Here is a 15,384-nt window from a genome sequence, read left to right as displayed (position 1 = left end):
ATGGTGGGGATAGAACCCATGACCTCAGTGCTGTGAGGCAGTAATTTAACCATTACACCGTCCGTACTGCCCCGTATATATAACACATGGTGGGGATAGAACCCATGACCTCAGTGCTGTGAGGCAGTAATGCTAACCATTACACCATCCGTACTGCCCCGTATATATAACACATGGTGGGGATAGAACCCAGGACCTCAGCGCTGTGAGGCAGTTATGCTAACCATTACACCGTCCGTACTGCCCCGTATATATAACACATGGTGGGAATAGAACCCATGACCTCAGCACTGTGAGGCAGTAATGCTAACCATTACACCATCCGTACTGCCCCGTATATATAACACATGGTGGGAATAGAACCCATGACCTCAGCTCTGTGAGGCAGTAATGCTAACCATTACACCATCCGTACTGCCCTGTATATATAACACATGGTGGGGATAGAACCCATGACCTCAGTGCTGTGAGGCAGTAATGTAACCATTACACCATCCGTACTGCCCCGTATATATAACACATGGTGAGGATAGAACCCATGACCTCAGCACTGTGAGGCAGTAATGTAACCATTACACCGTCCGTACTGCCCTGTATATATAACACATGGTGGGGATAGAACCCATGGCCTCAGCACTGTGAGGCAGTAATGCTAACCATTACACCGTCCGTACTGCCCCGTATATATAACACATGGTGGGGATAGAACCCATGACCTCAGCACTGTGAGGCAGTAATGATATAACCATTACACCATCCGTAATGCCCCGTATATATAACACATGGTGGAGATAGAACCCATGACCTCAGCACTGTGAGGCAGTAATGTAACCATTACACCATCTGTACTGCCCCGTGTATATAACACATGGTGGGGATAGAACCCATGACCTCAGCACTGTGAGGCAGTAATGTAACCATTACACCATCTGTACTGCCCTGTGTATATAACACATGGTGGGGATAGACCCCATGATCTCAGCACTGTGAGGCAGTAATGTAACCATTACACCATCTGTACTGCCCCGTGTATATAACACATGGTGGGGATAGAACCCATGACCTCAGCACTGTGAGGCAGTAATGCTAGCCATTACAGCGTCCATGCTGCCCCAGTTGTTATTTCAATTGTTTTTAATTATGAAGTGCACTTCTAATTATTATAAATATGTATGATGACTTTATTATCATTTTCTTTTTAATAAATTTTATGATTGCAATAAATTGTTGATTTTTGAGCTGAGCACAACTGCGCCCCTTGAAGAGTACATATTAGCTTAAGCTATATGTCCTCTGTTCTTTTACTTTTCTTTGTGTTGGTTTAAGGTACTGAGGGGCAGATTTATTAACCCCTTACCGCCGCAGCCTGTTTTTGCCTTCCTGACAGAGCCCTTTTTTTCAAATCTGACATGTATCAGTTTATGTGGGGATAACATTTTATTGCTTTTACTTATCCCAGTGATTTTGAGATTGTTTTCTCGTGACACATTGTACTTTAAGTTAGTGGTAAATTTTGGTCGATACAGTCTGTGTTTATTTGTGAAAAATACCAAAATGTCGTAAAAAAATGGAAAATTTTGCAATTTGCAAAATGTTAAATTTTCTGCTTGTGAGACAAATAATCATACCACTCAAAATAGTTAATAACTAACAAAGACCATATGTCTACTTTATATTGCCATCATTATTTCAAACTCCTTTTAATTTTTTTGGACACTAGGGGGGCAGCAGAGACCAAATTATACTCAGAACACAGAAAACGCTGCAATTGGCTGTTCACATTTGAACAGCCAATCGCAGCGATCGCCGATGGGGGGGGCATCGCTGCCCCCCCTGGGCCACGAGGGAAGATGTCTGCTGTCAGGGACAGCAGCCATCGTCCCTCTGTCACCGCGTCTATAGACGCGGTGACAGTTTAAAGTCATGACGTACATTTATGCCATGCGTCGGGAAGTACATCCCGACCATGACGTAAATGTACGTCAAATGTCGGGAAGGGGTTAAGCTCGGTGAAGTGATAGAGTCTGTTTTTTTTTATCACCGGCCAATCAGCTCCTACCTGTGAAGTTACAGACTTTAGCACTTCATTGAGCTTAATAAATCTACCCCTCCACCTCTTACAGCAATAGTGGATTGGGATCCTATAGATACATAGGACCAGCGCTGCTAGTAACCCTAGCGTTACACTCTTTGGTTCTCTGCAGTATTTATATTATTATTATTATTCGAAAAAGTGAAGGCGAGTCAAAAAGAAAAGCGTTTCCTGTAAGTCTCTGGAATCATTTTTATTGGAAGTTTAAATGTATTTATGTTTTAAAGCCCATCAGTGGCGTAACTATATATTTTGCGCCCCCCCTCCCCCTCTCCCTCCCCTCGGCGCCCCTCCCCATGCCCATACCTGACAGAGCCGCATCTGCGGTCACTGTCCCGTCCAGTCTCCTGGCGCCGGCTGATAATGAAAAGTGACTCTTAGAAAATGGCTGCCAAAACTGTCTGCAATACGGGGGCAGCCATTTTCTAAGTGTCAGTTTTCATTATCAGCAGGAGCCGGCGCCTATAGTTACTCTGCGCCAGCCACGGCGGGGGCTGCGGAGGCATAGTTACGCCACTGAAGCCCTGTAAGATAAACTACTTAGTGACATACCCTCAGTTTACACCTGCGGAAGTCTGTGAAAATTTGTTTAACCCTTTCAAGTCCAACATCTAGTCAGGCTCCACAGCCCTAGAACTAATAGCAGATCCAATGGTGAGTCACTTTAAAATAGGAACATTAACACTGTTCGACGTTCAATACAGACCAATTTTAATAAAATAAAAACAAAAACTTACAGTTCATTTAAACATTTAAAACAAACTGTTTGAATTGCAAAAAAAAAAAAAATTGGACTGCAAAGGGTTAAGATGTGACTTTGACTAAGATATAATACTTTTCCGTAATGAGGACAAGAGAATTACTTCTCCCTTGTCTGAATTCCTCTGATGTTTACCAAAACTTGATTTCAGTGTAAAAATAGTTTCTCACCTGTATGGGTTTTCTCGTGTTTAAGTAGATAGGATTTATCTGTAAAACATTTCCCACACTCAGCACATGAAAATGGCTTCTCGCCTGTGTGACTTTTCTGATGTATAACTAAAAAGTATTTATCGGTAAAACATTTCCCACATTCAGCACATGGAAACGGCTTCTCACCTGTGTGACTTCGCTCATGTCTAACTAGAGAGTATTTATCTCTAAAACATTTCCCACACTCAGCACATGGAAATGGCTTCCCTCCTGTGTGAATTCGCTCATGTGTAATGAGAACTGATTTAGATGTAAAGCATTTCCCACACTCCGCACATGAAAATGGTCTCTTATCTGTGTGAATTTTCTCATGTTTAGCTAGAGCGGCTTTTGCTCTGAAATGTTTTCCACACTCAGAACATGGAAATGGCCTCTCGCCTGCGTGAATTCTCTCATGTATAACTAGAGATGATTTTTCACTGAAACATTTACCACACTCTGGACATGGAAATGGCTTTTCACCTGTGTGAGTCTTTTCATGTGTAACTAGATGTGATTTATATGTAAAACATTTCCCACATTCATTACAGGAAAATGGCCTCTCTCCTGTGTGAATTCTCCCATGTCTAACTAGAGATGATCTTTCACTGAAACATTTCCCACACTCAGCACATGGAAATGACTTCTCACCTGTGTGACTTCTCTCATGTGATACTAGATAGGATTTATATTTAAAACATTTCCCACACTCTGAACATGAAAAAGGCTTCTCTTCTATGTGAATTCTCTCATGTCTAACTAGAGATGATTTTTCACTGAAACATTTCCCACACTCAACACAAGGATATGGCTTCTCTCCTGTGTGAGTTCTCTGATGTGTAACTAGAAAGTATTTATTAGAAAAACATTTCCCACACTCAGCACATGGAAACGGCTTCTCACCTGTGTGACTTCGCTCATGTCTAACTAGAGAGTATTTATCCCTAAAACATTTCCCACAATCAGCACATGGAAATGGCTTCCCTCCAGTGTGAATTCGCTCATGTATAATGAGAACTGATTTAGATGTAAAACATTTCCCACACTCCGCACATGAAAATTGTCTCTTATCTGTGTGAATTTTCTCATGTTTAACTAGAGCTGCTTTTGCTCTGAAACTTTCCCCACACCCAGCACATGAAAATGGCTTCTCGTCTGCGTGAATTCTCTCATGTATAACTAGAGTTGATTTATCGCTGAAACATTTCCCACATTCTGAACATGGAAACGGCTTTACAACATCCTTAGCTGGCTGATGGGTGATTGTGTCATCTACAGAACAGGGAGAGATTGTGTCTCCTGTGTGACTTCTCTCATGTAGGAGAAGGTGAGATTTCTGGGTAAAACATTCCCCACACTTAGAACATGGAAATGGTTTCTTACATGAGTGAATTCTCTGATGTGTAATAAAAATGGAATGATTTACAAAACATTTACCACATCCTGAACAGATAAAACTGTTAGCACCTGTATCTGAGTTATCAGAACAGTCCTCAGGGTTATAGGTATCAGGTGATTTATCTGCACTGTGAGGCACTGGCTGTATATTTAGGGTAATGGAGGTGTCTTCTGGAGAATCCTGTGTGATGTTATCTTCTGTTTTATAATCTGGAGACAGAATAAGACGTCCCTCCGAGGTATTCCTGCTTCTGTGTCCATCTGCTGGAAATAACATACAGATATAGAGATATCGCTCTTCCCCTTTCCCCTCACCCATTTCATACTATTACTGAGTACAAGTTATTCCGTTATAAATACTTTCCTACAGTACTAAATATCATGCAGCAAATAATGGGATTTATGTAGACGAGGTAACCCTTATTATATTAGTACATTGGGAGACACTGAGGTATTGGGAGCCGGGCAGTGTAAGAGAACTGTAAGACTGGGTGTCACTATTCTGCCTAACAAAGCCCCTAAAGACAGAATAGGAGTAAAGAACAGGGGAGAGGGGATAAACACTATCAGGAATGAGAACAACAATCCTAACAAGGAGAACAGTAATATAACAGAACAGAAACAAAGACCATAAAGGGAAGGCATAAGGGATGCCCCAAACCTGGTCCTAAGGGCAAGCTGGCATGCCCTTCTACGCTACTTATTTAAGTATTATCCACCTTAGCCCAATCAGTCATTCCGGAAAGCCCCTCCCCACCTCATACCTGACCCTACTCAGGATTGGCTAGAGATCATTTAAATAATGACAAGCCAGTCACACCTGTACTCCGATTGAGAAAGCCATACGTGAAACGAACGTCTCGGAACACAGCGGGCACCTTCTCGCCCCACTTGCTCCAACATCCAGATCCCTTTTGACCAGCAATCCTGCACTCCCGCTGATCTTTTGACCGTATCCACGACAGATTCCTGGTCGGTCAGTTGATCCTCTCCTTACAGCCGGCTTACGCAGACTGTTACCTCTACACCGGGCGAGACCAAGCAGAGTACTGGGCTCCGGGCTGACCGCTTACTCTGCCATACTCACGGAGATTCCAGGGCCGCCAGCCGATCACCGCATCCACCGTGATAACCGGCGCTCGGCAATACGTGCATCTCCCCACCTGACTATACAGTCCAGCACAGCAGCCGATTACCGCTCCTGATCTAACAAGCCGGCTCCCGGTGACGCGCGTTTCCATACCCAGCAATCTTGACCGATAGAGACTACCTGGGGTCCCGGTCCGTGAGTTCAGCAGCCATTGCGGCACTTACCTGGCGACTATTTCACCATTACATCTAGCAATTCTATACAATCATCACTGTAGCGACTTCAAGTGTAGGGAGATATCACTGGTTAATTTATATTGAGGCACGAGGCGATTACGCCCGCCATTGTACCTAGCAACTCTAACAAACCATTTTTGTAGCTGCTTAAAGTGTCTCTTCCGCCCCTACACAGTGAGATATGACTATGATCACAAATGTTGTACAGGATAATCTAATCTCCACCCCGTTAGCCCAGTGCTGTTTACAGGAGACCGGGGTTCACATGAAATACATGCATGTTATTTAAACAAAATTGCTTCACCAATTGCAGGATTCCTACAATAGGGACCTTTAAATACTGCTCTTCTGAGTGTTTACTAGAACCTCTAAAGTCTTTTCATTTTCTTGACTTTTTCTTGGACCCATATGTTTTTTTCCCTACAATGCCATTTCTTTGACAACAGGGACTACACTAAGGACATTTAAGGACCATATGCCTAAACGCACCTAAAACCTCCTTCTATACCCCACTACCAGGGTGCTATTACTATTACTGTACACAACGGGCAGCACCATACACCAGGGATTATAGTGAGCTGTACTGGATACCTACACTACTATTATTGGTTCTCTCATTCCCAGGGGCCTCAATTTTGACTCTGCACTGTCTCATGCACAACAGGGCCAAATTGGTTACCCCTGGCAACAGCAGAAACCTTCTTTCTCTCTAATTCCTATACTTGTGACACTCCTGGAGTCCGCTCAACTGCGCATCCACTGAATACTGTCACATGCGTAGGCAGCAGCCACTCCTTGAGTAACATCTAATGCTACAGCCGGTACCTCTGCGTTGAGGATCCCGGCAGTATGTACGGATGCGCTTATAAAAAAAAAAAAGTGACTTTCGCAAAATGGCTGCCCCATAGGAAAGAACAGGTTTTCCTATGGGGCAGCCATTTTCCAAAAGACATTTTTTTTTAATAAGAGCATCCGTACATACTGCCGGGATCCTCAACGCAGGAGGTACCGGCTGCATGGGGGGGGGGGTTCCTTAAACACATTGGGGGGGGGGGAGGTTTCTTAAACACATTGGGGGGCTGTTAGCCCTAGGTGGGGGGGTTTTAACCCGCGCGGGGGACTCCAGGGGGTGAAGCGCAGTGAATATTTCATGAGCACTCATTAAATATTCACTGCGCTGAGTCTGCTCGTTGGCTGGGTCCTAAATACCGTTTCAGACCCGATATTGATGCCAAAATACCGGGTCTGAAACGGGTAGGACCCTCCATTTTCGGGTCTGAAACGGGTAGGACCCTCCATTTTCACCGTTTAAAAAAACAACTGCTTTTTTAAAACGGTAAAGTGGTTCTGCACCTTTCAGACCACACAGATTACCGTTTTAAAACGGTTAAAAATCGGAAAAATAGCATTTTTTAAGTGCGGTCTGAAAGGGGCATAACTCAAGTATTCATTTCACTCTCTATATCCCCCTTCTTTCATTCTACCTTATTACAACCCTTACAGCAGCAACAATTTATTTACTGGATGTTACTAAATTATTACGCAACACTGTTGCATTAGATTACTTTGTGGCAACCTGAGGCAAGTTGTCTACACCACCAATATAGAGATTGTATATTAACCTGCAGCATACAGTGATCCACCTGATAATGCTGATCACAGGCTAACCAGCCTCTCCTGCTGTTATCCTGCAGACCCAGCAGGTCATCCATTCAGTGCAAATCCTGGGTCTTACGTACATAGAGCCACAAAGCCCTGACCACTGGCTGGTTACTAAGTCAGCGAGCTGAGGCCCAACTCCTTGTTACTGGGTCTGGTGGCAGCAGTACCACTCCCTATAAAAGGTTGTCTGTAGGCACTACCCAGTGCCACACACTCCATTCTGTAATAGTCCCTGTGTTAGTCCCTGTGTTCTGATCTGGTCCATCTGACAATACTTCGCTTACTCCTATGATACTCCTCTTAGTGACCTCTGGCTTTTCTCTGACCAAATTCTGGCTGCGCCCTCATGTCCAGGTGAAAGGGACAGATATAGCCCTCAGCCACAGCAGCCCCCACCCTTGGGATTTTTAACCATCTCCCTGCTGGACATTGGACAGTCAGGAATGGCACATACACCAGCTTCACATACTGTAGGTGCCTGACAACATACAGGGGAGGGGTTTAGCCAAGATGACACAAAAAATCTCCTTCACAGCGAGTGACCTCGGTAACAAGATCTGCACCTGGTCAGCCCTGAATGGGTGTATGACTGGTCAGGACGTTTAGTGGCTTAGTCATCTGAACACGGGGAATTATTTTACCTTCCACCAAGTGCGATAGATCCCTCTTATCAAGATGTATAACCTCTGGTCATCCGCATATGGAGAATTTACTCGGGACATGATATGTAACGGGCACTGCTGGGGGCATGATATGTAACGGGCACTGCTGGGGGCATGATATGTAACGGGCACTGCTGGGGGCATGATATGTAACGGGCACCGCTGGGGGCACGATATGTAACGGGCACTACTGGGGGCACGATATGTAACGGGCACTACTGGCGACATGATATGTAACGGGCACTACTGGGGGCATGATATGTAACGGGCACTGCTGGGGGCATGATATGTAACGGGCACTGCTGGGGGCATGATATGTAACGGGCACTGCTGGGGGCATGATATGTAACGGGCACTGCTGGGGGCATGATATGTAACGGGCACTACTCGGGACACGATATGTAACTGGCACTACTGGGGACACGATATGTAACGGGCACTACTGGGGGCATGATATGTAACGGGCACTGCTGGGGACATGATATATAACGGGCACTGCTGGGCGCATGATATGTAACGGGCACTGCTGGGGACATGATATGTAACGGGCACTGCTGGGGGCATGATATGTAACGGGCACCGCTGGGGGCATGATATGTAACGGGCACCGCTGGGGGCATGATATGTAACGGGCACTGCTGGGGGCACGATATGTAACGGGCACTACTGGCGGCATGATATGTAACGGGCACTGCTGGGGGCATGATATGTAACGGGCACTGCTGGGGGCATGATATGTAACGGGCACTGCTGGGGGCATGATATGTAACGGGCACTGCTGGGGGCATGATATGTAACGGGCACTGCTGGGGGCATGATATGTAACGGGAACTGCTGGGGGCATGATATGTAACGGGCACTGCTGGGGGCATGATATGTAACGGGCACTGCTGGGGGCATGATATGTAACGGGCACTGCTGGGGGCATGATATGTAACGGGCACTGCTGGGGGCATGATATGTAACGGGCACTACTGGGGACATGATATGTAACGGGCACTGCTGGGGGCATGATATGTAACGGGCACTGCTGGGAACATGATATGTAACGGGCACTGCTGGGGACATGATATGTAACGGGCACTGCTGGGGGCATGATATGTAACGGGCACTGCTGGGGGCATGATATGTAACGGGCACTGCTGGGGGCATGATATGTAACGGGCACTGCTGGGGGCATGATATGTAACGGGCACTGCTGGGGGCATGATATGTAACGGGCACTGCTGGGGACATGATATGTAACGGGCACTGCTGGGGGCATGATATGTAACGGGCACTGCTGGGGGCATGATATGTAACGGGCACTGCTGGGGGCATGATATGTAACGGGCACTGCTGGGGACATGATATGTAACTGCCACTACTGGGGACCATGATATGTAACTGCCACTACTGGGGACATGATATGTAACGGGCACTGCTGGGGGCATGATATATAACGGGCACTGCTGGGGACATGATATGTAACGGGCACTACTGGGGACATGATATGTAACGGGCACTACTGGGGACATGATATGTAACGGCCACTACTGGGGACATGATATGTAACGGGCACTGCTGGGGGCATGATATGTAACGGGCACTGCTGGGGGCATGATATGTAACGGGCACTGCTGGGGACATGATCTGTAACGGACACTAAATATGTGCAAGAAAATTATTGCTTGGCATTCACATTCAGTACCTGAGATAGTACACACACTTTCTTTCATGTTTGAAAACATGTTTTATGCACAAATAAAATATATGTGTGTGTGTATTTCATGTGTTTGTACAAAATAAATGCTGGATACCTCAAGATACATTATTGAAATATAAAAACATTCTGAAATACGGATCAGTTATCCAAAACTCTTCAGGTCCCGAGCATTTTGGATAAGTGATACTCAACCTGTATATGTATGTACAATGGAGGGTGTAGGATAAAAGGCGGCTGTAGTGACAGAGGAGGGTGCGGGATAATAGGCCGCTGTAGTGACAGAGGAGGGTGCGGGATAAGAGGCCGCTGTAGTGACAGAGGAGGGTGCGGGATAAGAGGCCGCTGTAGTGACAGAGGAGGGTGCAGGATAAGAGGCCGCTGCGCTGTAGTGACAGAGGAAGGTGCGGGATAAGAGGCCACTGTAGTGACAGAGGAGGGTGCGGGATAAGAGGCCGCTGTAGTGACAGAGGAGGGTGCGGGATAAGAGGCCGCTGTAGTGACAGAGGAGGGTGCGGGATAAGAGGCCGCTGTAGTGACAGAGGAGGGTGCGGGATAAGAGGCCGCTGTAGTGACAGAGGAGGGTGCGGGATAAGAGGCCGCTGTAGTGACAGAGGAGGGTGCAGGATAAGAGGCTGCTGTAGTGATAGAGGAGGGTGCGGGATAAGAGGCCGCTGTAGTGACAGAGGAGGGTGCAGGATAAGAGGCCGCTGTAGTGACAGAGGAGGGTGCAGGATAAGAGGCCGCTGTAGTGACAAAGGAGGGTGCAGGATAAGAGGCCGCTGTAGTGACAGAGGAGGGTGCGGGATAAGAGGCCGCTGTAGTGACAGAGGAGGGTGCGGGATAAGAGGCCGCTGTAGTGACAGAGGAGGGTGCGGGATAAGAGGCCGCTGTAGTGACAGAGGAGGGTGCGGGATAAGAGGCCGCTGTAGTGACAGAGGAGGGTGCGGGATAAGAGGCCGCTGTAGTGACAGAGGAGGGTGCAGGATAAGAGGCCGCTGTAGTGACAGAGGAGGGTGCGGGATAAGAGGCCGCTGTAGTGACAGAGGAGGGTGCAGGATAAGAGGCCGCTGTAGTGACAGAGGAGGGTGCGGGATAAGAGGCCGCTGTAGTGACAGAGGAGGGTGCAGGATAAGAGGCCGCTGTAGTGACAGAGGAGGGTGCGGGATAAGAGGCCGCTGTAGTGACAGAGGAGGGTGCGGGATAAGAGGCCGCTGTAGTGACAGAGGAGGGTGCGGGATAAGAGGCCGCTGTAGTGACAGAGGAGGGTGCGGGATAAGAGGCCGCTGTAGTGACAGAGGAGGGTGCGGGATAAGAGGCCGCTGTAGTGACAGAGGAGGGTGCGCTGTAGTGACAGAGGAGGGTGCGGGATAAGAGGCCGCTGTAGTGACAGAGGAGGGTGCGGGATAAGAGGCCGCTGTAGTGACAGAGGAGGGTGCAGGATAAGAGGCCGCTGTAGTGACAGAGGAGGGTGCAGGATAAGAGGCCGCTGTAGTGACAGAGGAGGGTGTAGGATAAGAGGCCGCTGTAGTGACAGAGGAGGGTGCAGGATAAGAGGCCGCTGTAGTGACAGAGGAGGGTGCGGGATAAGAGGCTGCTGTAGTGACAGAGGAGGGTGCAGGATAAGAGGCCGCTGTAGTGACAGAGGAGGGTGCGGGATAAGAGGCCGCTGTAGTGACAGAGGAGGGTGCAGGATAAGAGGCCGCTGTAGTGACAGAGGAGGGTGCAGGATAAGAGGCTGCTGTAGTGACAGAGGAGGGTGTAGGATAAGAGGCCGCTGTAGTGACAGAGGAGGGTGCGGGATAAGAGGCTGCTGTAGTGACAGAGGAGGGTGTAGGATAAGAGGCCGCTGTACTGACAGTGGAGGGTGTGGGATAAGAGGCTGCTGTAGTGACAGAGGAGGGTGTGGGATAAGAGGCTGCTGTAGTGACAGAGGAGGGTGCAGGATAAGAGGCTGCTGTAGTGACAGAGGAGGGTGTAGGATAAAAGGCGGCTGTAGAGACAGAGGAGGGTGCGGGATAAGAGGCTGCTGTAGTGACAGAGGAGGGTGCGGGATAAGAGGCCGCTGTAGTGACAGAGGAGGGTGCAGGATAAGAGGCTGCTGTAGTGACAGAACAAGGAGAATATGTGACACTGTAATAAGTGATTATTACTCACCTGTGCTGATATCTGTAGGAATTTCCTCCTCCTTACACTGCTGATATCCAGTCACATTTGTCTCTTCTTCTCCCTCTGTATATTCTACCTTAATATCAGTCACATCCATCTCTTCTCCTTCTGTATCTTCTGCCTTAATATCAGTCACATCCGTATCTTCTTCTCCCTCTGTATCTTCCCACATAATATCAGACAGATCTTCTCCCTAATTAAAAAAAATAAAATCACTCACATATCTTTTTTTTCTCTAAATGTACCTTCGGCTTCTATTAGTTGGCAAATTATCTCCATGTCTAGGCGCGTCCGCGTCCCCACTAGGAAACGGACGTTAGGTCAAAACTATTAATGGTAAAGGTGGGTATACTGCGCTCCCATCTGGGGTGTGCTTTGGCGCTGCTTAGCCTCAGGGGTGTCCCGTGGGTCATGCAAAGAAAGAGAGAGGTGGGCTGAAGCGCTGCCTTGGTGCGATTAAAGTAAAGAGAGTTTGTGTTGTTGGGTGTATACAGTGTTTTATTTGGGTTAAGCGTGATACAATATTTACAATACAAAATGCAATGTGCTTAGGGGGATGGTGGGAAAGATCAGCCCGTTGAGTACCGCTGCTGAGAGCCCCTAGGGGAATCACGGTATCAACAGATCCCTTTTGACCATAAACCCAAGTGGGCTTATGTCTCTCAGTAGGTGTGTCCTTTTTCCTGGGGCTGCTGGGGGTATATATAGTCTGTGTGCGTGATGGGGATAAGCAGGGAGCAGTGTCCCGCTAACCTGCTTCTTACACGGTCAGCGTTGAGGGTTCGTGCAGTATAGTCTGTACAGAAGCGAGTAGCTGGAAATATATATGGGGGCCAATAGGTTTCGTTTTTTTCCCTGTGGGGGTCTGATGGTGTGCCTTGACAATTAAAAAATCCTAACGACAAAATGTAGAAAAGTCCCAAGGTGCTATCAGTCCTTGCAGCCTCAATTCCAAAAGGAGGACCACTCGGTAATCCTCGCTTGCAAGTACTCCCGGACCAATGAGGAATTGAAGGCGCTAGACTTGTGTGTCCAGTGATAAGATTTTCTCAGAATGAAAAAAACAAACAAAAAATGTGTATAAGTGACACAAAATAAAATATGAATTTGATGGGGTGAAGGGTTTCCCAGAGAAAAATATCATACCAAAACTCACAATGCAGTGATGTGATCAAAGTGTGTAACGGTATCTTTAACGGGTTCACCAAATGTGATTGATATCAAATATGTACCAAATGGAGTGAAAGTGATCTAGGGTGCGTACCGTACTCACTGATTAATCAGGAGACTTAAAGCATACAGAGGTTTCTTTAAACAGTCCAGTTTACAGCAAGCCGATAACCGATCTCATTAATGGTAACCACGTCGGTTATACCCAAAAAAATCATGAAAAACTAGTGTCGATCTTGTCGCTGTCTACCACGTTCCCATCGAGCTTTTACTTGCGTCGATCTTCTGTTACTGACGATCTAGCCTATGCTCAGGCATCTAACACCACACGTCCCACCATTAGTGGCCGAAGACGTGATTTCCATCTAGACCTCATCGATCAGATATGGTCAGGACACGTTCACCCTATGCTAGAGAGCCCTTCTCACTGCTATATTATGCTTTCATTATGATCATCGTATTGAAAGCATTCACGTTTTCATCTTTTAATGATGTGGGTCTGGTATCACAGTCACAGGGCACAAGACTCTGATCTACACATATTATATAACACTCTCAGGGCACCAGAGTCTGCTCCACCTGCATTATAATCACAGAGCACCACAGTCTGCGCCACCTATATAACAGTAATAGCTGTATATAATATAACAGTAATATTAGATGTGATTACCTGACGCTGCCGGACACAACACCGGATCCTCCCCGCTGCCTCCTCCGCAGCCCGCAACTTGTTATCAGTGCTGGCAACTCTGACATGAGAAACCGTTAAGTGAAAAACTGTTGGCAGAGTATATATCGGTGCTTGTGGCGTTGGCAGAGGATATAGCGGTGCTTGTGGCGTTGGCAGAGTATATAGCGGTGCTTGTGGCGTTGGCAGAGTATATAGCGGTGCTTGTGGCGTTGGCAGAGTATATAGCGGTGCTTGTGGCGTTGGCAGAGGATATAGCGGTGCTTGTGGCGTTGGCAGAGGATATAGCGGTGCTTGTGGCGTTGGCAGAGGATATAGCGGTGCTTGTGGCGTTGGCAGAGTATATAGCGGTGCTTGTGGTGTTGGCAGAGGATATAGCGGTGCTTGCAGTGTTGGCAGAGTATATAGTGGTGCTTGTGGCGTTGGCAGAGTATATAGCGGTGCTTGTGGCATTGGCAGAGTATATAGCGGTGCTTGTGTATATCACAGGCAGTGTACACAGGTGTATTGGTGCAGGTACTTATCGTTACTCTGTAGCTGCAGTAGATGGATGGATTTATGGCCGATGTCAAATACTTTTGCCATTGATGGAGAAGAACCAAAATTATTTCCCTCAATCAATGGTGTTTTTTTTCCTTCAAAGTGCCAGGGCACGACACCCACAAAGCCCCGCCCCCAATCAGTCTAACACAATATATGACCAGTTGCACTATTGCCATTGATGGCAATGGCAACGATAGCCATCCCTACTCTCCACACAAAGGCACGCTGTCACACTGTCTCTGGGGCGTGCTGTCACTCACACAATGCGTGGGGACTGGGGGCGCCCACACAAGTGGATGGCAAGCGGGGAACAGGAGGCACTACATGGGTTCATTAGTAAACTGCGGGGGAGATGTAAGCGTTATTAATCTGACCCCCGGTCGCGCGTGTGTGTGTGTGTGTGTATACACACACACATATACAACGATTATATATATATATATATATATATATATATATATATATATACACAGAGCTGATAACTGCACCCTAGCTACATCACATAAGAGGAATGCAGTGGTCAATGAGCTTTGACCATTGCACCATATGAGACAGTGCGATAGGGAATACATGGCATGCTGCACTGTGGTCATGGGCACCGGGAATTACACCCACTCACCGGGTAGATTACTGCCGATCCACCTTCACCGAGTCACCCTGCTGCGGCTGCCTGACGCCCCCGGAAGCGAGGAGGGGGAGGGGCTGTTCGTTGACGGGAAACATCCCTGGGCCCAGAGCGAGTGCGCAGAACGGTGGAACGCACAATCCGGAAGACGGTTGGAACGCATAACCAGGAAGTACTGTGTGTGATAGCGGTCGGCGGCGGATGAGTGTCTCCATAGACGGGGGAGGGGGGAGAGAGATGGCAAACAGCCAGTAATGTTAATATACAGTGAGTCTCTATGTAACGCCCGGGAGCTGCTGCTGCTGCTGGGGACACGGCGCCTCCCGGCCTTACACGTGTGTGCTGTGGGGCTGTGGCTGAGCGGGGACATCATAGCTGTATATCCCACCCTCTGCC

At 47.5% G+C, this 15,384-nt stretch overlaps 2 protein-coding genes across 5 annotated transcripts in view; one reads left to right on the top strand and one right to left on the bottom strand.

Moving 5' to 3' along the window:
• The window catches only part of LOC146010058 (uncharacterized), a 341,065-nt gene that overhangs the window by 112,665 nt on the left and 213,016 nt on the right, over positions 1–15,384 (top strand). The gene's annotated exons all lie outside the window — the stretch shown is intronic.
• Positions 2,780–15,093, bottom strand: LOC146010071 (uncharacterized). 3 transcript variants are annotated; one of them, XM_083150948.1, is made up of 4 exons: positions 14,983–15,093; positions 13,803–13,881; positions 11,951–12,155; positions 2,780–4,705 (listed from the first exon to the last, which is right to left on the bottom strand). In XM_083150948.1, the coding sequence occupies exons 3-4, from the start codon at positions 12,132–12,134 to the stop codon at positions 3,000–3,002; spliced, it is 1,890 nt and encodes a 629-aa protein (XP_083007074.1). In that variant the 5' UTR covers positions 12,135–12,155; positions 13,803–13,881; positions 14,983–15,093; the 3' UTR covers positions 2,780–2,999. The 3 variants fall into 3 exon arrangements, with proteins under 3 accessions (XP_083007074.1, XP_083007073.1, XP_083007075.1); XM_083150947.1 differs by lacking the exon at positions 13,803–13,881; XM_083150949.1 differs by lacking the exon at positions 13,803–13,881 and having other exon boundaries at positions 2,780–4,702.

This window comes from Crinia signifera, chromosome 6 (genome assembly GCF_055691185.1).
Source record: "Crinia signifera chromosome 6, ASM5569118v1, whole genome shotgun sequence".
Classification (NCBI taxonomy): domain Eukaryota; kingdom Metazoa; phylum Chordata; class Amphibia; order Anura; family Myobatrachidae; genus Crinia; species Crinia signifera.
The sequence above is the reverse complement of the archived record's forward strand: the minus strand, read 5'-3'. Positions and strand labels throughout refer to the sequence as shown.

Coding starts and splice junctions, on each gene's coding strand:
- LOC146010071 (XM_083150948.1), bottom strand. CDS start 12,134: ATGTGGGAAGATACAGAGGGAGAAGAAGATACGGATGTGACTGATATT. Junction 4,706..11,950: donor TCCTACAGATATCAGCACAG/GTGAGTAATAAT, acceptor TGTTATTTCCAG/CAGATGGACACAGAAGCAGG.